The sequence below is a fragment of the Bombina bombina genome, unplaced genomic scaffold, assembly GCF_027579735.1.
Source record: "Bombina bombina isolate aBomBom1 unplaced genomic scaffold, aBomBom1.pri scaffold_1763, whole genome shotgun sequence".
NCBI lineage: Eukaryota > Metazoa > Chordata > Amphibia > Anura > Bombinatoridae > Bombina > Bombina bombina.
This window is the reverse complement of record NW_026512357.1, coordinates 18597-45158: the sequence shown is the minus strand read 5'-3', so window position 1 is coordinate 45158 and position 26562 is coordinate 18597. Positions and strand designations below refer to the sequence as shown.

The 26562-nt window shown below is 37.5% G+C and overlaps 1 protein-coding gene across 1 annotated transcript; it reads right to left on the bottom strand.

Annotated features, from left to right (window-relative positions):
• Window positions 1-8742: 8742 nt before the first annotated feature.
• Window positions 8743-26014, bottom strand: LOC128644257 (hyaluronidase PH-20-like). The gene is given in 5 exon segments (XM_053696935.1): window positions 8743-9165; window positions 22642-22731; window positions 25033-25154; window positions 25157-25711; window positions 25714-26014. Coding segments are annotated over 5 exon segments (1461 nt in total). The 5' UTR covers window positions 25985-26014.
• Between the last annotated feature and the right edge of the window lie 548 nt (window positions 26015-26562).

Here is a 26562-nt window from a genome sequence, read left to right as displayed (position 1 = left end):
GTAGCACCCACGTTTTTCAGGGCCAATGGCCGGACCAGGTGAGCTGCAAGCTGATAGGTGTTCTCCTGCTGCACTCACGCCACCGAGACTTTTCTCCAAAAACGACAGTGTCAGTGTATGAAAGGTTCCGTGGTAAAAGTCCTGTTTCAAAAACAAGTGGATCGTGGAAAGAAGCAAAAATACCGGGTCGTGGTATAAAACAAACAGTATTTATTTTGCAACGCGTTTCTCAGTCTATTCCAGACCGTTTCATCAGGCATAATCATAGTTAACAATAGAGATCTATTTAAACCCACAGTGACCCGGAATTGAAACAAAAGGTCAACTCTATTAACAATGTTGCAATTGCAAAAACATTTAACTTTTGATACATTGTATAAATTGGTTTGAACAATGTATCAAAAGTTAAATGTTTTTGCAATTGCAACATTGTTAATAGAGTTGACCTTTTGTTTCAATTCCGGGTCACTGTGGGTTTAAATAGATCTCTATTGTTAACTATGATTATGCCTGATGAAACGGTCTGGAATAGACTGAGAAACGCGTTGCAAAATAAATACTGTTTGTTTTATACCACGACCCGGTATTTTTGCTTCTTTCCACGATCCACTTGTTTTTGAAACAGGACTTTTACCACTGAACCTTTCATACACTGACACTGTCGTTTTTGGAGAAAAGTCTCGGTGGCGTGAGTGCAGCAGGAGAACACCTATCAGCTTGCAGCTCACCTGGTCCGGCCATTGGCCCTAAAAAACGTGGGTGCTACTTTCTAGACGCCTATCTGGATTCCACAGGTCCTCTGGGTGAGACCTCCAGCGTACTGACTGCTGGAATTTGAATGTCAGCCTGCTTTATCGCACCTTATTCATTTAAGGTGCCACTTTCCTTGTGAGTAGTTTTTTGCACATCACTTTTATATTTGTTGTTTGAACGATTCACACTATGTTGGCGCCCCTTGTTTATCTTCCATTCTAGACACCCTGACCCATCGCACCGCGGGACACAAGAGGAGCACGCCAAACACCTGAACACATCACCGTTCACATATTAGGATTGGACACTTATTTTTTACATCACAGCAATTTTTGGGACATTGATAAGTACTTTTTTTATATATTTTACTAATCGCCACAAATATCATTGTTTATCTGTGATATCTGATTATTTCAATGTATCACTAATATTATACACAAATTGTCCTGAGCACTTGTTTTACACACAATTTATTTTCGTCATTATTATAAATTTTTTACACATACCAAACACTGTGCTGTTTATAAAAATATTTTTTTTTTATTTATGCATACGGGTACAAACCCAATCATAAAGTGGTAGGTCCCACTTTGATAACCTGTGTTCCAAGCGCATCCTCTTAAGTTTTTTCCTCCTCAGGAATTTCTTTTTATATTATTTAATTAATATTTAAGTTAGGGGGGTGTTAGGGTTAGTGTTATACTTAGGTTTAGGGGTTAATAATTTTATTACAGTTGCGGCGGTGTAGGGGGGGTAGGATAGGGGTTAATAATTTTATTACAGTGGCGGCGGTATAGGGGGGGCAGGATAGGAGTTAATAAATTTATTATAGGTGGCGACGGTGTAGGGGGGCAGATTAGGGGTTAATAAGTTTAAGATAGGTTGCGGCGGGATCCGGGAGCGGCGGTTTAGGGGTTAAACTATTTATTTAGTTGCGGCGAGGTCCGGATCGGCAGGATAGGGGTTAATAAATTTATTATGGGGGGCAGGATAGGGGTTACTAGGTATAATGTAGGTGGCGGCGGTGTCCGGGAGCGGCGGTTTAGGGGTTAATACATTTATAAGAGTTGCGGCGGGGTCTAGGAGCGGCTGTTTAGGGGTTAGTAACTTTATTTAGTTGCGGGGGGCTCCGGGGGTGCCGGTATAGGGTGTAGAACAGTGTAGTTAGTGTGGGTGCTTAGTGACAGCTTGTCAATAAAGCTGTCAAAAAGCCGAAGAGCAGCGAGATCGGATGAGTGATAACTCTCACAATCCGCTGCTCATCGCCCCGTACTTGGCGCGCGGCTTTTTGACAGCTTTTTTCATAACTTAGGCGAACGTATTCAGGTCCGCGGCGGCGATGGTAGGCGAGCTTAGGCGGGTGTATTGGACCGGCGAAGGCAGGTAAAGTAGACGGCTTGATAAGTACCCCTCCATGTGTCAGTTCTTTTTGCAGGAACAGGATTTGGGTTTCTATTCAATTTCTATTCTTTGTCCCTAAGAAGAAAGATTTATTCAGTCCATTCTTGGATCTGAAGGCTTTTATATTGTTTTGTTAGAGTCTTAACTTGGCGATTATTAGGACTATTATGCCTTTTTGTTAAGGTAATTTCATGTCCACTCCATTTTTCAGGATGTTTATCCTCATATTTTATTTCATTCAGACCACTTATGGATTCTGAGATTTTCTTTTTAAGCTTTACCAATTTGTCGCTTTTCCATTTGGACAGCTTTATGAACCTTTTTGAAGGTTCTTGGTGCCCTTCTTTCTGTGTTCAGATCGTAGGGTATTGTGGTGCTTCCTTATTTGGATGGTATCTTGGTATTAGCTTATACTTTTCCTTTATTAAAGCCGGACAGATAGCTCAGCATGCTAATGCACTGTGGCTGAGCTCTGTAGCAACCTGAGGGTTGCAGGTTCGATTCCTGGCTTTCATACTTCCAAGGTCGATTAAATGAGCAGCATCTTGAGTTCCTTACGGGTGATTAGACGCGCTTTACAAGTACCCAATACATACATATGAAAGAGCATTATTCAAATATGAATCAACTAAGTTTTGTTTCTTCAAGAAATGGTTAGAGGATTTAATTTACCTAAGAGTTTCGTGATTCCTCAGACAAGGGTCACTTCTTTTTGGGTTTCTAGATGAATTCTATGTTCATGTCTTTGTCTTTTTCTGACAAAATTCAATTGTAAGTGGCGTTAGCCTGTCTATCTTATAGTCTAAAACATTTATTTCAGTTGCTATGTGCATGGAAGTTTATAGGTCTCATAACTGCAGCATCGGGCGTGGTTCCCTTTGCTCGTTTCTCATCTGAGATCTCTTTTTGCTTTTCATACTGAATCAATGATACAGGGATTGTTTTTAGATATCACAGTTTAAATTTTTAAATCCTAACACTCTACTCTCTATGTTTTGGTGATTATTTTATCATAATTTTATTCAAGGGGCCTCCTTTTGTTCATCCTTCCTGGACTGTATTCCTAATAAACGCAAGTCTTACAGGTGAGGAGCTGTCTGAAGGTCTTTTGACAGCACAAGGGGTTTGAAAACTTTAAGAGGCGAGTTTTCCAATCGATATTTTAGAACTCTGTGCAATTTGTTCAGAGCTCTTTCAGGCTTGGCCTCTTTTAGGAGAGAACTTTTTTGTTTTTTGCTTTCAGACAGACAATATCACAACTGTGGCAAATGTCTATAAAAAATAGGGACTCATAGTTCCTTAGCAATTAAGAAGCATCTTGAATATGTTCTTAGATAGAATTCATCTCCTGTCTATTTTCTACGATTTTAGACATTTGGGAGGTGGATTATCTCAGTCGTCAGTCTTTACATCCAGGAGAGTGGTGTCTCTATACAGATGTGTTTTCTCAATTTCCCAGGTACCTTTTCAGGTCCACGGATCCTCAGGTGGAGATGGTGGATGCAATAAGTATTTTGAATACGTTCGTAGATGGAATTAATCTCCTGTCTATTTTCTATGATTTTAGACATTTGGGAGGTGGATTATCTCAGCAGTCAGTCTTTACATCCGGGAGATTGGTGTCTCTATACAGATGTGTTTTCTCAATTTCACAGATACCTTTTTAGGTCCAGAGATCCTCAGGTGGAGATGGTGGATGCATTAGCAGTGTCTTGGTTTTGCAACCTTACCATATCTTTCCGCCTCTGTTTTCTTCTTCCAAAGGTGATTTTCAATATCATATTGAAACACTGTCATGTGTTTCTGATAGCATCAGCATGGCCTCACAGGTTTGGTATGTGGAACTTATTCGGATGTACAGTTGCCATCCTTGGCCGGTTTCTCTTTGGCCTGCCCTCTTGTTTTAGGGGCTATTTTTTCCATCGGGATCTCAAGTTACTAATTTGGGGGTATGGAAATTGATTAGTGTTTAGTCATAGAGGTTTTTTTTATCACTATGTTGCAGGCGTATAAGGAACATGTATTATCAGGTTTGGAAAACCTATATTTTATAGTGTTCGTCTCATAAATTCTTTTGGCATTCTTTTAGATTTCCTAGGATTTTACAGTTTTTCAGGATGGTTTGGATAAGTTTGTCTGCAAATTTTTTGAAGTGACAAATCTCTGTTCTTTCTGTTTTTTTTTACTAGAAAGATTGTTTAAACTTCCTGATAGTCACTGTTTTGTTCAGGCTTTGGTTGGTATCAAGCCTGTTCATTTAATTAATTTCTCCTTTTTGGTTTAAAGATTTTGCAGGCTTTTCTTTTGAGCCTATATTTTCTTTGAAGATTATCTACTTTCTTGGAAAGTTTTGTTTCTTTTGACTATCTCTTCTGCTACAAGAGTTCCTGATTTATCAGCTCTCTCTTGTGTGTCTCCTTATCGGATTGTTTCATCTAGATAAGTTGTTTTGTGGACTTCTTTTTTTCCTAAGGTTGTGAATTTGAACAACATTAGTAGAGAAATTGTTGTTCCTTCTTTGTGTCCTAATCCTAAAGAATTATTTGAGAGTTCTTTACACCCTTTGGATGTGGTAAGAGCTTTTATAATTCTATATCGAGGTTACTAGGATTTCTGAAGACTTCTAGTCTATTTGCTGCTTTTCTGCTTCCAGAAAAGGTTAGGAAGCCTCTGCCATTTCTGATTAAATCTTTTGTTTTTCAAGGCTTATTCCGAGGCAGGGCAGGCTCCGCCTCGGAGATTTACAGCTCATTCTACTAAGTTCAGTCGCCATTTCTTGGGCTTTTTCAGAATGAAGCTTAGGTTGATCATATTTGCAAATCAGTCATTTGGTTTTCCTTGCATACTTTTATTGTTTTTACCATTTTGATGTATTTGCTTCTTCTGAAGCAGCCTTTGGTAGAAAAAGTTCTTCAGGCAGCTGTTATAGATTGATTCTACTGCTTCTGATTTAAGTTTTTTTGACAAAAACTTTATTATTGTGTGGATATAATTTCTCAGTGGAAATAGCTGTTGTTATTTTATCCCTCCCTCTCTAGTGACTCTTCTGTGGACTTCCACATCTTTGGTATTTCTATCCCATACGTCACTAGCTCATGGACTCTTGCCAATTACATGAAAGAGAACTTAACTTATGTAAGAACTTACCTGATAAATTAATTTCTTTTATATTGGCAAGAGTCCATGAGGCCCATCCTTTTTATGGTGATTATGGTTTTTGTAAAAAAGCACAATTATTTTTCCAGTTCCTCTTTTTGTATGCTTTTTTACTCCTTATATTATTTAGTTAATAATTATAACTTTAATTTAGCTCTATTTCAATTATGTTAAAGTTAGGGAGTGTTAGGGTTACGTTAGGGTTACGGTAGGTTTAGGGGTTAATAGTTTAATTTAGGTTGTTGCGATGTGGGGGGCTGGCAGTTTAGGGGTTAATAAGTTTATTTAGTGGTAGTGATGTGGGAGATCAGAATTTTAGGGGTTAATAACTTTATTTAGTGGAGGCAATGTCGGGGAGCAGCGGAATTGGGGTTAATAGGTTTATTATAGTGTGGGCGATGTTGGGGTGCAGGGGAATAGGGGTTAATAACTTTAGTATAGTGGCAGCATTATCAGGATCGGCAGATTAGGGGATAATAGGTTTATTTAGGTGGCTGTAATATCAGGAGTGGCAGATTAGGGGTTAATAACATTATGTAGGTGTGGGCAATGTTGGGGGCAGTAGATTAGGGATGTTTAGACGTGAGGTTTATGTTAGGGTGTTAGGTTTAAACTTATCTATTTTTCCCTATAGACATCAATGGGGCTGCTTTACGGAGCTTTTCATTCCGCGATCGCAGGTGTTAGGTTTTTTCTGACCCCTTCTCCCCATTGATGTCTATGGGGAAAGCCTGCACGAGCACGTCAAAACAGTCCTTGTATTTTGTTAGGTATGGAGCTCAATACAACCATATCGTACGCACAAGCCGGCTGTTTTAAAACTTGTAATGGCTGCGCTATAGAGGTTTAAATAACACAACTTTTGTTGCGTTCGTTAAATTCCCTATAGCGTGCATAACTTGTTATCTATCTGATAGGGATTAGCTTTTAATTTTTTTATAATTTGGTTTATTATTTTCTGTAATGTTAGTCTTTTTTATTTTTTGTAATTTTAGATTAATTTAATTTAATCTTAGTTTTTTTTTAAGTACTGCTAGGATTTTTTATTTTAATTAATTGTAATTTAGTATTTTATGCAATTTTGGGTTAAATTAGGGGGTGTTAGGTTAGGGGGCTTAGTAATTAAATTAGTTATTTGCGTTGTGGGAGGTTGGCGGTTTAGGAGTTAATAGATTAATTAGGTTTATTGCAACGTGGGGGTTTGGCGGTTTACAGGTTAATACATTTATTAGGTAGTTTGCGATGTTGGGGTTGGCAGATTTAGGGGTTAATACTTTTATTAGGTAGATTGCGATGTGGGTGAATGGCGGATTAAGGGTTAATACATTTATTAGGTAGATTGCAATGTGGGTGAAGGGCGAATTAGAAGTTAATAGTTTTATTAGACATATTGCGTTGTGGGGGTTGTCAGTTTAGGGGTTAATACTTTTATTATTAGGTGCGATGTGGGGGAATTGCGAATATAGGGTTTTTTACGTGTCTGGTTTATTTTTGGGAGGCGGGTTAGACTTTTATGGGAGATTTAACTTTTTTTTTTTTCTTAGGTGCAGGCAGTTTCTAAAGTTCATTTAGTCACTGACGACTCCAGGAAATGTGTATTTATGCACATTTCTGGACATCGCTAGTTTATCCGACTTACGGCACTTTATGAACTTCCGGCAGGGGGTTTATGTGATTCCCCGATGTGCGAGGTGAAATTACGGGCAGCGCGGGTTATGTTATGCTGAAGCCTGCGGTGCATATGTAATCTCGCCCTAAATTGTTAGATGACCAAGATATGTTATAGTAAATAACTGATTATTTTGTGATTGGCTTGATATGGTCATGTTCTTGTAAAAGCATGGTTCCCATAATTGAAATAGAAAGTTTTCCTCTTTTATAAGAGGGGTTTTTTTCAGTAGAAATTTGTAGAGGGTTGGCTGCCCAAAAAATTACAAATAAAAAAATAAATCGACACGTAACTGTTATTTGTTATGTTTACTTGCAAGAACACCATACAGACTCATGTTACTTCAAAATATTATTTTAGTTTATTTTAGTCACAATGGTTACAACATATAAAAAAAATCAGTCTCATCCTATCAAAATTACCACATAGTGAAACATCATTTATATACAACATCTTGTTTCATAATGTTGCAACTCTCAGCTTCTAAATTAAACTTATCTAGCAATCTACCAATCGATACACACACAGACATGTTCAATTCCTTCATTTAGACACAATGACATTCACACAATCCTCACAAAGTAGTAACATGATACAGTTTAGTTTCATATTTGTACCATATGCAAAATAAAATGATACTTTGTGATATATCAGTATTATTTAATAAAGAATAAATGCAAATTGAGAGTGCATCTATTTTCATACAGGAGACATCCAAACAGTGAGTGTGAGTAGTAAGTGAAGCCAGAGCTGTGGGAGTTTACTCAGCACTACCTTCTGCAGTGTCCCTCTAGAGGTTGCTTGTCTAACATTTCTACTACTCTCCTACAAAAGGCATGCACACTTTGGAGTATGCTCTCATGGAAAGGATCTAAGTTTTAACCAAGAAAAATGTACATTTCTTTTTAAATTGTGCATCTGAATCACAAATGTTTCATTTAAACTTCTCTGTCTCTTTAAACACTAACATTTCCAGGTTTTTTGTTTTTATTATTTCAATGTTATGACATTTTTGATCATTGATCTAGTTTCTGGTTGGTTAAACTTCCCTTAAAGTGACAGTATACACCAATGTCATATAACTGCATGTAATATGCACTATTATAAAGAAAAATATGCTTAGATACTGATCTAAAAATCCAGTATAAATCCTTTTAAAAACGTACTTAGAAGCTCCAAGTTTAGCACTGTGGATGAAGTTAAACTGAAACACCCAGTGAAAGGGGCGGGGAGCAGACCCTCCCCCCTTCCCTGCATATGAAAAGATAGGTTAGACTAACAGGCCAGCAGTAGTCTGTAAAGGCATGTATACATCTGACACTTTGGGGCTTGGTTAAGAGTCTGAAATCAGCACGTTATTAAAAAATAAGCAAAACTATACAATGTTACAAAAACACTCCCAGATGAACTATATAAATGGATCACATTTGCAAAGAAAAATCTAGTGTACAATGGCCCTTAAATGTCTGAGAAAATTGTTGCATGATATGTTCTTTTTAAGTGTCTAAAAAGTTATATTCTTTAACTTTTATATTTGTTATACTCAAGAGAAATTAGCACTTTGTCTATAGGCATGCTATGGTCAGCTACAGATTTCTAGTACCAAAGAGAACCCAGAAAGTTGACATAGCTGTGTGCCCACTAAGCTATATGGTGAGCAGACATAACTGTTTATGTTTTGTCTGAATCATGCAAGTTTAATTTTGACTTTACTACCCCTTTAATTAAGATTTAACAGTGGCCTTTTGTTTTATGTGCTAAAACTATGTTGGCGCCCTCTTGTGTTTGTCTTTATTAATAATGGCAATATTATTTGACTTTGTATTAAAGTTTGTCTTTATGCAGATGTTATGTGACATGCATACAGACACATTGCCAATGCTTTGTAAATCAGAAGGTGTTTTGCAAGTCCTCCCTGCATAACAGTGACATTTAAAGTTTAGCGCAAATTGATTCAGGTCTGCTAAAGTTGGCTGTCCTTGTACAAAGTATGATCCTTGCTTTCGTTCAATCAACATATTTTTTCCATTCAGGTGCAGATAATGGTTTGTGTTCCAATATTTCCGTACACACGCTCCATTATTGTGACAGAGAACCTTACTGCAAAGTTTTGTAGCTAATGTAATATTGATAACGTAGGGATTTAAAACATTCACAAGGTAATGATTTAAAGTTGTACAAGTTTTCTGTAAAAGAAAGAAGAAAAAATGTAAGAGATTTAATTTATTGCTTTACTTTGATGTGAAATAGAAAGTCATTAAAATATGGTGGGGGGGGGTGTGTCGGAAATACAACAGACAAGACTGATTTGTATTAATATAAATATTAGAAAATACTTAGAAATATGGGGGTCGATCCGATAAAAATCGTCGCCCGCAAAACCCGGCGACGCCAATAATTGCGCGGATTTGGTATCCTATATACGGCGTAAGCTAGAAGTTACGCGCGTATATTTCTGCCGTCGCCCGCAGTTTTTTGGGCCATAGGCAGGTATACCAAACCCGCGCAGTTTGGTATCCAATATGCAGCGTAAGGACTTACGTGGCGAAAATGGAGAAAACTTACTCCATTTTCACCTCGCCACAAAAAGCAGCTGTAAGAAGCCTTACGCTGACTATTGGAGCCCCGTAACTCCCTAAACTAACTAGAAAATAAACCTAACACCTAACGCATGCGCAATGTCCACCTCCCTGTCAACCGCGATCTGCTAAAATAAACCTAACACCTAACGCATGCGCAATGTCTATCTCCCTGTCAACCGCGATCCCCCCCCCCCCGAAATCCCTAATAAAGTTATTACCCCCTAAACCGCCGCTCCCGGACCCCGCCGCCATCTACATAAACTAATCCCCTACTGTGAGCCTCTAAAACCGCCGCCATCTACCTTATCTATCCCCTAATCTGACCCCTTACACCGCCGCCACCTATATAAAAATTATTAACCCCTAATCTAATCCCCCTATACCGCCGCCAGCTATATTAATATTATTAACCCCTAATGTAAGCCCCTTACACCGCCGCCATCTCTATTAAAATGATTAACCCCTAATTTAATCTACCTACCCCGCCGCCAGCTATATTATCTATATTAACCCTAAGTATATTATAGTTAATATAGTTATTACATTATATATATTAACTATATTAACCCTAATTATATTAGGGTTAATATAGTTACTATAGTATTTATATTAACTATATTAACTCTATCTAACACTAACACCCCTAACTATATTTATATTAAATTAATCTAATTAATTTATAAACTAAAATATTCCTATTTAAATCTAAATACTTACCTATAAAATAAACCCTAAGATAGCTACAATATAATTAATAATTACATTGTAGCTATGTTAGGGTTAATATTTATTTTACAGGTAAATTGTTAATTATTTTAACTAGGTATAATAGATATTAAATAGTTATTAACTATTTAATATCTACCTAGTTAAAATAATTACCCAATTACCTGTAAAATAAATCCTAACCTAAGTTATAAATACACCTACACTATCAATAAATTTAATAAACTACAAACATCTATCTAAAAATACAATTAAATTAACTAAACTAAATTACAAAAAAAAACAAACACTAAATTACAAAAAATAAAAAAAAGATTACAAGATTTTTAAGCTAATTACACCTATTCTAAGCCCCCTAATAAAATAATAAACCCCCAAAATAAAAAAATTCCCTGCCCTATTCTAAATTAAACATATTTCAAAGCTCTTTACCTTACCAGCCCTTAAAAGGGCCTTTTGTGGGGCATGCCCCAAAGAATTCAGCTCTTTTGCATTCAACAAATACAATCCCCCCCCCCATTACAACCCACCACCCACATACCCCTATTCTAAACCCACCCAAACCCCCCTTAAAAAAGCCTAACACTACCCCCCTGAAGATCTCCCTACCTATCTCTCCATAACTTAGGTTAGGATTTATTTTACAGGTAATTGGGTAATTATTTTAACTAGGTAGATATTAAATAGTTAATAACTATTTAATATCTATTATACCTAGTTAAAATAATTAACAATTTACCTGTAAATAAATATTAACCCTAACATAGCTACAATGTAATTATTAATTATATTGTAGCTATCTTAGGCCTAGATTTGGAGTTCGGCGGTAAAAGGGCTGTTAACGCTCCGCAGGTTTTTTTCTGGCCGCACCATAAATTTAACTCTGGTATCGAGAGTTCAAACAAATGCTGCGTTAGGCTCTAAAAAAGGAGCGTAGAGCATTTTTACCGCAAACGCAACTCTCGATACCAGAGTTGCTTACGGACGCGGCCGGCATCAAAAACGTGCTCTTGCACGATTCCCCCATAGGAAACAATGGGGCTGTTTGAGCTGAAAAAAAAACACCTGCAAAAAAGCCGCGTTCAGCTCCTAACGCAGCTCCATTGATTCCTATGGGGAAAACTTCCTACGTCTGCACCTAACACCCTAACATGTACCCCGAGTCTAAACACCCCTAGCCTTACACTTATTAACCCCTAATCTGGCGCCCCCGCTATCGCTGACCCCTGCATTACACTTTTAACCCCTAATCTGCCGCTCCGTAAACCGCCGCAACCTACGTTATCCCTATGTACCCCTAATCTGCTGCCCTAACATCGCCGACCCCTATGTTATATTTATTAACCCCTAATCTGCCCCCCACAACGTCGCCGACACCTACCTACACTTATTAACCCCTAATCTGCCGAGCGGACCTGAGCGCTACTATAATAAAGTTATTAACCCCTAATCCGCCTCACTAACCCTATCATAAATAGTATTAACCCCTAATCTGCCCTCCCTAACATCGCCGACACCTACCTTCAATTATTAACCCCTAATCTTCCGATCGGAGCTCACCGCTATTCTAATAAATGTATTAACCCCTAAAGCTAAGTCTAACCCTAACACTAACACCCCCTAACTTAAATATAATTTACATCTAACGAAATTAATTAACTCTTATTAAATAAATTAATCCTATTTAAAGCTAAATACTTACCTGTAAAATAAACCCTAATATAGCTACAATATAAATTATAATTATATTATAGCTATTTTAGGATTAATATTTACTTTACAGGCAACTTTGTAATTATTTTAACTAGGTAACTATTAAATAGTTCTTAACTATTTAATAGCTATTGTACCTAGTTAAAATAATTACAAATTTACCTGTAAAATAAATCCTAACCTAAGATATAATTCAACCTAACACTACCCTATCAATAAAATAATTAAATAAACTACCTACAATTACCTACAATTAACCTAACACTACACTATCAATAAATTAAATAAACACAATTGCTACAAATAAATACAATTAAATAAACTAGCTAAAGTACAAAAAATAAAAAAGAACTAAGTTACAGAAAATAAAAAAAATATTTACAAACATAAGAAAAATATTACAACAATTTTAAACTAATTACACCTACTCTAAGCCCCCTAATAAAATAACAAAGCCCCCCAAAATAAAAAATTCCCTACCCTATTCTAAATTAAAAAAGTTACAAGCTCTTTTACCTTACCAGCCCTGAACAGGGCCCTTTGCGGGGCATGCCCCAAGAAGTTCAGCTCTTTTGCCTGTAAAAAAAAACATACAATACCGATCAGCCAATAGAATGTTCCGATCAGCCAATAGAATGCGAGCTCAATCTGATTGGCTGATTGGATCAGCCAATCGGATTGAACTAGATTCTGATTGGCTGATTCCATCAGCCAATCAGAAAATTCCTACCTTAATTCCGATTGGCTGATAGAATCCTATCAGCCAATCGGAATTCGAGGGACGCCATCTTGGATGACGTCCCTTAAAGGAACCGTCATTCGTCGTTCAGTCGTCGGTCGGATGGATGTTCCGCGCTGGGGTCTTCAGGATCCTGCCGCTCGCTCCGGATGGAAGAAGATGAAGATGCCGCTTGGAGAAGATGTTTGCCGGTCCGGATGTCCTCTTCTTGCCGGATAGGAGGAAGACTTTGGACCCTCTTCTGGACTTCTTCAGTGGATGTCTAGCCCCCGCTTGGGTTGGATGAAGATCGGAGCCAGGACGGATCGGTGATACCTGGATGGTGAAGACAAGGTAGGAAGATCTTCAGGGGATTAGTGTTAGGTTTATTTAAGGGGGGTTTGGGTTAGACAGGGGTATGTGGGTGGTGGGTTGTAATGTTGGGGGGGGTATTGTATGTTTTTTTTACAGGCAAAAGAGCTGAACTTCTTGGGGCATGCCCCGCAAAGGGCCCTGTTCAGGGCTGGTAAGGTAAAAGAGCTTGTAACTTTTTTAATTTAGAATAGGGTAGGGATTTTTTATTTTGGGGGGCTTTGTTATTTTATTAGGGGGCTTAGAGTAGGTGTAATTAGTTTAAAATTGTTGTAATATTTTTCTTATGTTTGTAAATATTTTTTTATTTTCTGTAACTTAGTTCTTTTTTATTTTTTGTACTTTAGCTAGTTTATTTAATTGTATTTATTTGTAGCAATTGTGTTTATTAATTTATTGATAGTGTAGTGTTAGGTTAATTGTAGGTAATTGTAGGTAGTTTATTTAATTATTTTATTGATAGGGTAGTGTTAGGTTTAATTATATCTTAGGTTAGGATTTATTTTACAGGTAACTTTGTATTATTTTAACTAGGTAACTATTAAATAGTTCTTAACTATTTAATAGCTATTGTACCTGGTTAAAATAAATACAAAGTTACCTGTAAAATAAATATTAATCCTAAAATAGCTATAATATAATTATAATTTATATTGTAGCTATATTAGGGTTTATTTTACAGGTAAGTATTTAGCTTTAAATAGGATTAATGTTATTTAATAAGAGTTAATTTATTTCGTTAGATGTAAATTATATTTAAGTTAGGGGGGTGTTAGTGTTAGGGTTAGACTTAGCTTTAGGGGTTAATCATTTATTAGAATAGCGGTGAGCTCCGATCGGAAGATTAGGGGTTAATAATTGAAGGTAGGTGTCGGCGATGTTAGGGAGGGCAGATTAGGGGTTAATACTATTTATGATAGGGTTAGTGAGGCGGATTAGGGGTTAATAACTTTATTATAGTAGCGCTCAGGTCCGCTCGCAGATTAGGTTAATAAGTGTAGGCAGGTGTCGGCGACGTTGTGGGGGGCAGATTAGGGGTTAATAAATATAATATAGGGGTCGGCGGTGTTAGGGGTAGCAGATTAGGGGTACATAGGGATAACGTAGGTGGCGGCGCTTTGCGGTCGGAAGATTAGGGGTTAATTATTTTAAGTAGCTGGCGGCGATGTTGTGGGGGGCAGTTAGGGGTTAATAAATGTAATATAGGGGTCGGCGGGGTTAGGGGCAGCAGATTAGGGGTACATAAGTATAACGTAGGTGGCGGTCGGCAGATTAGGGGTTAAAAATTTTAATCGAGTGGCGGCGGTGTGGGGGGACCTCGGTTTAGGGGTACATAGGTAGTTTATGGGTGTTAGTGTACTTTAGGGTACAGTAGTTAAGAGCTTTATAAACCGGCGTTAGCCAGAAAGCTCTTAACTCCTGCTATTTTCAGGCGGCTGGAATCTTGTCGTTAGAGCTCTAACGCTCACTTCAGAAACGACTCTAAATACCGGCGTTAGAAAGATCCCATTGAAAAGATAGGATACGCAAATGGCGTAGGGGGATCTGCGGTATGGAAAAGTCGCGGCTGAAAGTGAGCGTTAGACCCTTTAATCACTGACTCCAAATACCAGCGGGCGCCCAAACCAGCGTTAGGAGCCTCTAACGCTGGTTTTGACGGCTACCGCCGAACTCTAAATCTAGGCCTTAGGGTTTATTTTATAGGTAAGTATTTAGATTTAAATAGGAATATTTTAGTTTATAAATGAATTAGATTAATTTAATATAAATTTAGTTAGGGTTAGATAGAGTTAATATAGTTAATATAAATACTATAGTAACTATATTAACCCTAATATAATTAGGGTTAATATAGTTAATATATATAATGTAATACCTATATTAACTATAATATACTTAGGGTTAATATAGATAATATAGCTGGCGGCGGGGTAGGTAGATTAAATTAGGGGTTAATCATTTTAATAGAGATGGCGGCGGTGTAAGGGGCTTACATTAGGGGTTAATAATTTTAATATAGATGGCGGCGGTGTTAGGGGCTCACTTTAGGGGGTTATAGATATAATATAGCTGGCGGCGGGGTACGGGAGCGGCGGTTTAGGGGTTAATAACTTTATTAGGTTGCGGCGGGGTAAAGGAGCGGCGGTTTAGGGGTTAATAGCTTTTTTATTGTTAGGCTAGTGAGGGGGGATAGCGGATAGAGGGTTAGACAGTGCGGGCTATGTTAGGGAGGCGTGTTAGACAGTGCGGGCTATGTTAGGGAGGCGTGTTAGACAGTGCGGGTGTTTTAGACTTTAGTCAGGTTTTATAGGCGCCGGCAGATTCTAACGTGGCGCAAGTCACTGGCGACGCCAGAAATTTGTACTTACGCAGATTTCTGGACATCGCTGGTTTGTGAGACTTACGGCACGTTAGCATCTGACGGCGACCTATATGGGATGGCTCGAGTTGCGAGCTGAAACTGCGGGCGACGCCGGTTCCCTCGCTTGCGCCGCAAACTGCGATCGATATCGGATCGCGCCCATGGGATTTTTGGAATATTATTTGATGCTTCTAAAAAGGATGTCCTAGATTTAAAGTCTAAATGTAGCCACCAATCAACAAGCGCTACCCAGGTGCTGAAGCAAAAATGGACCGGCTCTTAAGCTTACATTAATACTATTTTAAATAAGTTACCAAGAGAACAAAGAAAAAATGATAATAGGAGTATATTAGAAAGTTGCTTAAAATTGCATGCTATCTGAATTACGAAAGTTCAATTTTGACTAGACATTCCCTTTAATCTCGGTGTCAACGTCACAAGACAATCCCAATGTATCTCAGTGGGTATGGTCCATATGTTCAGGATGACATTTAGGGACATTCAGAGGAATTAAAAAGTAAATGCCATTCATAGAAAACATTAACATAGAATTGTACCAGTAGATCAATCAAGTCTGCCATAATTTCCTACTGAAGAGTATATGTAATTAAAGGGATAGAAAGGTCAACATTGACATTTTGTATGGGTGCATTTCAATTTTTAATAGAAGCATTTTTACAATATACATCCATTAGCAAAAATGCTTCTAGTAAAAGTTATTACCGTTTTTCAGTGGCATACGCACATATCCTGTGAGGGCCTGTGCACTAGCATTCAGGTTCAGAGAGGGGGTGGGGGTGTGTATTGTGCAAAAACTATTTTATTTTAAATTGGAATGCATCTATGCACATTTAAATTTTGACCTTTCTATCCCTTTAATTTTTAGGATAGCCTTATGAGTATAACCAGTATTACTGAATTACCTTATAGTATTTGTACCTTTTAAATCTACTGGATATCTGTAGTATCAGTCAACCATCCTTTCTGTAAAGAGCTGTTAGTACAAATTGTGCAATGATAAATGCAGAGAGCGTATGCTGTTGGCATTTAACGATTATGTCCACCGCACATCGATAAATGCCAACAGCATACGCTCTCTGCGTTTATCATTGCACAAGCATTTCACATTGCTTGTGCAATGCCGCCCCCTGCACATTCGTGGCCAATCAGCCACTAGCAGGTGGTGTCAATCAACCCGATCTTATGCGATCGGGCTGATTGCTGTCCGCCGCCTCAGAGGTAGCAGATGAGTTAAGGAGCAGCGGTCTTAACTCCTGTTTCCGGCGAGCCTGAAGTTTCACACGGAAACAGCTGCATAAGGCAGAATATGGCCTTAATAAATCAGCCCCCATGTGTGAGGTGCCTCTGACTCTCCATGATTGGGCTTTACGGTAATGGCTTTTTTACAGATAATACAAAGTTCTGTTATGGTCTGGTATAAGAAGACTGTATATTAAATAAGTAATAAATAAACAAATTAGAGGGATAGATTTAATGTAACTGAAAAAAAATACAATAAAAAAAGTTAGTAATGACAGAAAAAACGGCTTTGCAAGTAAATCATTTTGAGGCCGCAATGCAGCAGGAAGAGTGAGTAGTGTATTAAGTTTTAAAGGAATATGCACTAACAACTGGTAATTTTTTTAAAATATGTATCTCAAAAGCTATATAAGTAACTAATCATTTAAAGGAGAGGTAACAATATGATGAAGTCAAAGGATTATATAGAAAGTGGCAGTTCTGTTGTACAATTTCATTCAGTAGCCTTGTTTCCTGAGTTTGCTCAGATTCAGCTAATATAGACGGTGACTGACAGTGCAGGAGAATACAACTGAGCACACTGGCTTGTGTTTCGCCTGCTAAATCCCACTAAGCACCGTAACAGTACTGAAATAGCTAATGCTTGGTTCTGGATGTGAAGGAGAGACACATACAATACAATAAAAGACCCAAACATTTTGTGTGATTTCTCTCTGTACCAGTGATTTTTTTATTTTTTTTTATCATTGGGCCCTTAACCTTTTGCCGCCGTTATGCTGTTGTATTCTGTCCAAATGAGGCTGGGCTTTAGCGCCATTATGACGGAATACAACATCATAGCCAACGGCTGTTCTGAAGCGTACTGCGCTTCCTAGATTTGATCGCGGTCTGGAGGGTGTTGCAAGCGTTAAAGGGACGCCACCCAGACCACATCCAATAATTGAAATCTCGCGATCCTGTGCATGATTGCGTGATTTCAATTTGTCTACATCGGAACAGTTGTTCCGATGTAGACACTTTAACCTCAGCAGGAAAGGGTTAAAGAGATCATACAATTTTTAATACTTTTCCAATGTACCTCTATTATCTAATTTGCTTAGTTATTTTGATATCCTTTGTTGAAAAGCATACCTAGATAGGCTCAGGAGCTGGGAGCTAGCTGCTGACTGGTGGCTGCACATATATGCCTCTTTTTATTGGTTTACTAATGTGTTCAGCTAGCTCCCAGTAGTGCATTGATGTTCCTTTAACAAAGGATGCACATAGAATGAAGCAAATTTGATAATAGAAATATATTAGCCACTATCTGAATCATAAAATTAACAGTTTGGGTTTTATGTCCCTTTAATGAAACATGAAACCCATTTTTTTTTTTTTAATGATCCAGATAGAGAATGCAATTTTAAATAACTTTTATTTTCCCTCTTTTCTCAAAGTTGCATCATTCTCCTGGTATCCTTTGTTAAAGGAGCACCAATGCATTACTGGGAGCTAGCACTGGCCACAAATCAGCAACTTGCTCCCAGTAGGCTCAGAGGCAGCAATGCCTCTGAGCCTACTCAGCTATGTTTTTTTAACAAAAGATACCAACAGAGTGAAGTTAATTATATAATAGATGTAAATTGCATGCTCTTTCTGAATCATAGTTTAATGTTGTCTTTACTAACAAGTTAGCTTTAATACAGTAGATTTGCAATCAAATCTTATTAATCAAGCAACAGTGCAGCACTACAATTGACTGATCACAAGCTGCCCTCATCCACTGATTGTTTGCACATCTTTAAGTGACTTTTTATGGCTGTTATCGTAATGGTTTTGTAAAATAAAGTGGTAGTTTTAGCTTTAGAGGAATTAAACCGGCTGTGTTTTTTTCTTAGCGCATTTGTGACTATTGTCGGATCGCACCATTGGGCTCCTCCTCTTTAGGAGCCAGATAACTTCACTCATCAGCAACAGAGGATGGAGAGCGTACATAGCTGAAATTATAAACTGAGGCTGTCTAGATCTGCAATACATTATGTACTATCATCTCATGATGTCACAGGAGAGCTTACATCATGTATTAACACTTTCATAGCTGAAATGATAAACTGAGGCTGTCTAGATCTGCAATACATTATGTACTATCATATCATGATGTCACAGGAGAGCTTACATCATGTATTAACACTTTCATAGCTGAAATGATAAACTGAGGGTGTCTAGATCTGCAATACATTATGTACTATCATATCATGATGTCACAGGAGAGCGTACATCATGTATTAACGCTTTAATAGCTGAAATGATAAACTGAGGCTGTCTAGATCTGCAATACATTATGTACTATCATCTCATGATGTCACAGGAGAGCGTACATCATGTATTAACACTTTCATAGCTGAAATGATAAACTGAGGCTGTCTAGATCTGCAATACATTATGTACTATTATATCATGATGTCACAGGAGAGCGTACATCATGTATTAACACTTTCATAGCTGAAATGATAAACTGAGGCTATCTAGATCTGCAATACATTATGTACTATCATCTCATGATGTCACAGGAGAGCGTACATCATGTATTAACACTTTCATAGCTGAAATGATAAACTGAGGCTGTCTAGATCTGCAATACATTATGTACTATTATATCATGATGTCACAGGAGAGCGTACATCATGGGGTCGATCCGATATAAATCGTCGCCCGCAAAAGCCGGCGACGCCAATATTTGCGCGGATTTGGTATCACATATACGGCGTAACCTAGAAGTTACGCCCGTATATTTCTGCCGTCGCCCGCAGTTTTTTGGGCCATAGGCAGGTATACCAAACCCGCGCAGTTTGGTATCCAATATGCAGCGTAAGGACTTACGTGGCAAAAATGGAGAAAACTTACTCCATTTTCACCTCGCCACAAAAAGCAGCCGTAAGAAGCCTTACGCTGACTATTGGAGCCCCGTAACTCCCTAAACTAACTAGAAAATAAACCTAACACCTAACGCATGCGCAATGTCTATCTCCCTGTCAACCGCGATCTGCTAAAATAAACCTAACACCTAACGCATGCGCAATGTCTATCTCCCTGTCAACCGCGATCCCCCCCCCCCCCGAAATCCCTAATAAAGTTATTACCCCCTAAACCGCCGCTCCCGGACCCCGCCGCCATCTACATAAACTAACCCCCTACTGTGAGCCTCTAAAACCGCCGCCATCTACCTTATCTATCCCCTAATCTGACCCCTTACACCGCCGCCACCTATATAAAAATTATTAACCCCTAATGTAAGCCCCTTACACCGCCGCCATCTCTATTAAAATGATTAACCCCTAATTTAATCTCCCTACCCCGCCGCCAGCTATATTATCTATATTAACCCTAAGTATATTATAGTTAATATTGGTATTACATTATATATATTAACTATATTAACCCTAATTATATTAGGGTTACATTCTATTGGCTGTTCCGATCAGCCAATAGAATGCGAGCTCAATCTGATTGGTTGATTGGATCAGCCAATCGGATTGAACTTGAATCTGATTGGCTGATTCAATCAGCCAATCAGATTTTTTTAACTTAATTCCGATTGGCTGATAGAATCCTATCAGCCAATCGGAATTCGGCGGACGCCATCTTGGATGACGTCATTTAAAGGTACCTCATTCCAAGTTCAGCAGTCGGCCGGGATGGATGCTCCGCGGCGGCGGAGCGAAGAAAGAAGATTGAAGATGCCGCCGGAAGAATGAAGACTTTGCTGCCGCTTGGAGGAAGACGTCGCCGGAGGAAGAATTCTTCTTTGCCGCTTGGAGGATGACATCGCCGGAGGAAGAATTCTTCTTTGCCGCTTGGAGGAAGACATCGCCCGGATCGGATCAGGAGTTCGGCCCGGTGTGGTGAAGACAAGGTAGGGAGATCTTCAGGGGGGTAGTGTTAGGCTTTTTTAAGGGGGGTTTGGGTGGGTTTAGAATAGGGGTATGTGGGTGGTGGGTTGTAATGGGGGGGGGTATTGTATTTGTTGTATGCAAAAGAGCTGAATTCTTTGGGGCATGCCCCACAAAAGGCCCTTTTAAGGGCTGGTAAGGTAAAGAGCTTTGAAATTTGTTGAATTTAGAATAGGGCAGGGACTTTGTTTTATTTTGGGGGTTTATTATTTTATTAGGGGGCTTAGAATAGGTGTAATTAGCTTAAATATCTTGTAATCTTTTTTTATTTTTTGTAATTTAGTTTAGTTAATTTAATTGTATTTTTAGATAGATGTTTGTAGTTTATTAAATTTATTGATAGTGTAGGTGTATTTGTAACTTAGGTTAGGATTTATTTTACAGGTAATTGGGTAATTATTTTAACTAGGTAGATATTAAATAGTTAATAACTATTTAATATCTATTATACCTAGTTAAAATAATTAACAATTTACCTGTAAAATAAATATTAACCCTAACATAGCTACAATGTAATTATTAATTATATTGTAGCTATCTTAGGGTTTATTTTATAGGTAAGTATTTAGATTTAAATAGGAATATTTTAGTTTATAAATGAATTAGATTAATTTAATATAAATTTAGTTAGGGTTAGATAGAGTTAATATAGTTAATATAAATACTATAGTAACTATATTAACCCTAATATAATTAGGGTTAATATAGTTAATATATATAATGTAATACCTATATTAACTATAATATACTTAGGGTTAATATAGATAATATAGCTGGCGGCGGGGTAGGTAGATTAAATTAGGGGTTAATCATTTTAATAGAGATGGCGGCGGTGTAAGGGGCTTACATTAGGGGTTAATAATTTTAATATAGATGGCGGCGGTGTTAGGGGCTCACTTTAGGGGGTTATAGATATAATATAGCTGGCGGCGGTGTACGGGAGCGGCGGTTTAGGGGTTAATAACTTTATTAGGTTGCGGCGGGGTAAAGGAGCGGCGGTTTAGGAGTTAATAGCTTTTTTATTGTTAGGCTAGTGAGGGGGGATAGCGGATAGAGGGTTAGACAGTGCGGGCTATCTTAGGGAGGCGTGTTAGACAGTGCGGGTGTTTTAAACTTTAGTCAGGTTTTATAGGCGCCGGCAGTTTCTAACGTGGCGCAAGTCACTGGCGACGCCAGAAATTTGTACTTACGCAGATTTCTGGACATCGCTGGTTTGTGAGACTTACGGCACGTTAGCATCTGACGGTGACCTATATGGGATGGCTCGAGTTGCGAGCTGAAACTGCGGGCGACGCCGGTTCCCTCGCTTGCGCCGCAAACTGCGATCGATATCGGATCGCGCCCCATGTATTAACACTTTCATAGCTGAAATGATAAACTGAGGCTATCTAGATCTGCAATACATTATGTACTATATCATATCATGATGTCACAGGAGAGCGTACATCATGTATTAACACTTTCATAGCTGAAATGATAAACTGAGGGTGTCTAGATCTGCAATACATTATGTACTATCATATCATGATGTCACAGGAGAGCGTACATCATGTATTAACGCTTTAATAGCTGAAATGATAAACTGAGGCTGTCTAGATCTGCAATACATTATGTACTATCATATCATGATGTCACAGGAGAGCGTACATCATGTATTAACGCTTTAATAGCTGAAATGATAAACTGAGGCTGTCTAGATCTGCAATACATTATGTACTATCATATCATGATGTCACAGGAGAGCGTACATCATGTATTAATGCTTTAATAGCTGAAATGATAAACTGAGGCTGTCTAGATCGGCAATACATTATGTACTATCATATCATGATGTCACAGGAGAGCGTAAATCATGTATTAACGCTTTAATAGCTGAAATGATAAACTGAGGCTGTCTAGATCTGCAATACATTATGTACTATCATATCATGATGTCACAGGAGAGCGAGACACAGTGTCCATGGACACTTGGGCAACAGCTTTGTTTGAAATTAACTTACCACACTTAATGTTAAGTTGACATCACCCCACATTATAAATCCATTGGTTCCTAATGCTGCACTTTCTCCAATGGTATTAATCAAATCAGTCTGTAAAAAAATAAATATTAATTGTACTTTAATCTTTTGTATATGTCTAATTACATTGATTTATTTACAGTATCTATAGCTTGTATGCCTTACAGCAGAGCATGCTACTGTGTGCAAATATACTTTTTATACATTACGTGCTAGATTACGAGTAGAGCGCTATTTTTTGCGAGCGCGCAATATCGTGTTTTTGAGGCACAAGTTAAATTCCGCCCCTATTACAAGTTTAAAGCAATTGCGATTTATGCTAGAATGAATACCGTGACCCTTAGAGCTCTGGTTAACTGTTAAGCGAGACAAAAAAGTGTCACAAAACACATCAATAATACGTTTAAAAAATACACTCATAATAACACTGTCTAATAAAAATTATTTTAAAAAATTGCAATAAAAAGTTATAAGGGCTCAAAGATATTAGGTCTCAGGTATTAGAAAGAAAAAAGGCTTCAAAGGGCTTCAACATAGAGCTGCATACACATGTCTAAATATGTAAATGTATGTTTATATATATATGTTTAGATCTGTGTACATATGTATTTATGTATTTATATGTGTATATATGTATTTACAGACAAATAAATACATGTAAACACATAACTACTTGCAGTCAAGTAGATGAAAACATGAGAGATCATATATACGCAATATTCCTATTAAATAAAGTTTTATACTGTGTATTTAATGTAAATATTTCACATTCCAATGTTCTGCACATAGAGTAATATGTTCTATATATTTTAAAATAGATGAAATAGATATTCCTTTATATATAAGTTATATATCTATATATATAAATATATTTGTGCAGAAATCCATCAGATATATATTTAAATAGAGCATATTCTGCTATGTTCAAAACTCTGTATTATGAAATATGCAATATTACCTTCTAATGTTGCACTTTTAAATAACCGCGATTGGGTTTGTCCGACTTGTAGGTGTTAGGTTTTTTTTCCAACATTTTCAGCTCCATTCAAATCTATGGGGGAATGTGATTTTACAATTGCAACTTCTCAAAGTCTATTTGTTACTGTGACTTTGCAAACACTAGAACTCAACCTTTTTACTTTTAATTTGTAATACGAGTGCGAGTTGCTGAGCGCAAAAAAATAATTCTAGCGGTTTTAATGATAAAACGCAAGTGCAAACTACTACTCCACTCGTAATCTAACCCTGTGAAGGTTGCAGATAAAATATAGAAAATTCTCAATAATTCACATTCCATGTAACTAAAAGTTAAAATATAACAATTTATATTTTCCAAAGAAAATCTCTTTTTTTTTGGTAGGTATCTATTTTAACTGGGTGACTCTTAGCCTAAGAGGAAATATGAATCTTTGGGTAGACATCCAACATTTCTATTCCCACAAGTTAATTTAACACCTGCTATTGTTTTATTATATTTTTTTTCTTGATTTAGCAGATAGGCATAGACTGCAAATATCCAATTTTGTGTTGCAAGTCTTACACATTTTTAAAACAAAAAACTTGTTTGCTCCAAATTGTTTTTCAACTCCACTCACCACTTGGCTTTTTTAGAGGAGCCAATCTGGGCTTGAGTCTGCAGACACCAAGGGGAAGTTGTGGTCATTATTTTAGTATAAAGTGCATTGTTTTGCAGTTGTTATCTGCTAAACACAATTATGGAAAGATATGTAGCAGGGTTAGGCTTGATAAAGCTCCAGTGTGCATTTGCAGCTCTGAGAAATAGAAAGCCACAATTTATTTTCAGAGCTAAATTATATAAAAAGAGGGGGAAATAAATAATGGAAGTACTTCACATAACTAAACATTTTATTGCTGTTTGCTGTCTCTTTAAAGGGACATTGTACACTAGATTTTTCTTTGCATAAATGTTTTGTAGATGATCCATTTAAATAGCACATCTTGGTGTGTTTTTGTAAAAAAAATATATATTTGCTTATTTTTAAATAACATTGTGCTGATTTTCAGACTCCTAACCAAGCCCCAAAGTTTTAGATGTATACTGCTGTATACAGACTTCAGCCTGCTTCTGATTGTATAATGGGTCTTTTCATATGCAGGGGAGGGGAGAAGGGGGAGGTTCTGCTATCAGCCTCTTTCAGTGGGTGTGCCAGGCGCCAGGCTTATCTCATTAGCAGTGTTAAATTGGGAGCTTCTAAGTAAGTTTTTAAAAAGGTTTTACACTGGATTTTTAGATCAGTATCTGTGCATATTATTCTTTATAGTAGTGTCTATTACATGCAGTTAAATGAAAATTGTTGTATACTGCCCCTTTAAGCACACCATTATATCTGTATGTTATCCGCTTGTACTAACCTTAGATAAATAGTGAAAAGGTTGATCAGTGAATACAGGACGTGTGTATACAAATACAGGTTGGGAATGTGGCACATTTGGCAGTGTAGATAATCTCATAGCCTCCTGAACTCTACTCCGAGAAAAAGTGCTGCATTATAGGAAGACTTGAGGGCAGTTTCCAGATAAATATTTGGATAAAATGCTGTGCTTTCCTTCCACAACCATCTGAGGTGATCATTTCTTAACACTTCAATTGCTGGGCAGCGTCCTGTGTAATTATGAGGATTTTGATTATAGTCATAATTATGGCAGTTAGGAAAAAGGTAGAAGCCCCACAAATAGTTCGGCCTCAGTGATTTCCCCTGTTTTAATGTATCCAACATGAGGTTTTTTGCTGCAAATTCAAACTGAGCTTTGGCAACTGATGATGCCTTATGTCCAGTGAGTGAAAGGTCTTTCTGTTGTGCAAACTCAACTGACTGTTTCCTGTAGACAGCTTTTGAAGCCCAGTTTCTCATCCAAGTAGGTCTCCAGTCCTCCCAGTCAATTACAGCCAAGCCCTTTTGCGTGGAGTACGGCATGTAGTACAGAATGTCTTCTTTAGCCTTCTTTAAATGCTGATTCATATTTACCATCTGAGGGATACCACCGTTATAGCTCTGTCCTGTAGTCAGATTTATATAGGGATAATACCCAGTCTATCAGTATAGAACAGTGAGATGTTCTGAGCCCTGGCAGATGGTAATGTGCTTCCTGCCATCTGGAAAACTCTGGTATCTATATAGATTTTGAATTTTTTCATGCAAAGTTCTGTAGGAGCATTCCATATGGACATGAAAGGAGAATGTGACAGTGGTGGAGCTCTGGCATGCAAAGTTTGACAACATGGGAACAAAAGAGCAAACAAAAAGTACCATAATTTGCTGCAGGCAGACTTTTGAAACATAGCTGCGGTTGGGACAGTCTCCATAACAGCTTTAATGATTTATAATGGCTAGCACAGCTATGGATATCACACTATATTCTGAAGATATGAGTGATTATGGTTGGTTTAGTTTGCTAAACTGAACCAGCATATAATGTAACACATATTTGGAAGTTCGATGAAATCTGTTACACCCTAATTGGAGACAAAAACAAACAAACAAGATAATTAATTAAATTTAATTTTAATATCTTATAATTTGTTTATTTCACTTTATTATATTTTACAATAGTGGTGACAAATTTACATAATTTGATTTTTGGTGTAAGCCTTAAAGGGACACTGAACCCAAACTGTTCTTTTCTTTCATGATTCAGATAGAGCATGCAATTTTAAGCAACTTTCTAATTTACTCCTATTATCAATTTTTCTTTGTTCTCTTGGCATCTTTATTTAAAAAAGCCAGAATGTAAAGCTTACAAGGTGGACCATTTTTGGTTCAGCACCCTCAATAACGCTTGCTGATTGGTGGCTGCATTTAGCAAGCGCTTCCCAGGTGCTGAACTAAAGATGAGACTGCTCGTAAGTTTACTTAAAAAATAAACATGAAGGTAAGGTTCCCA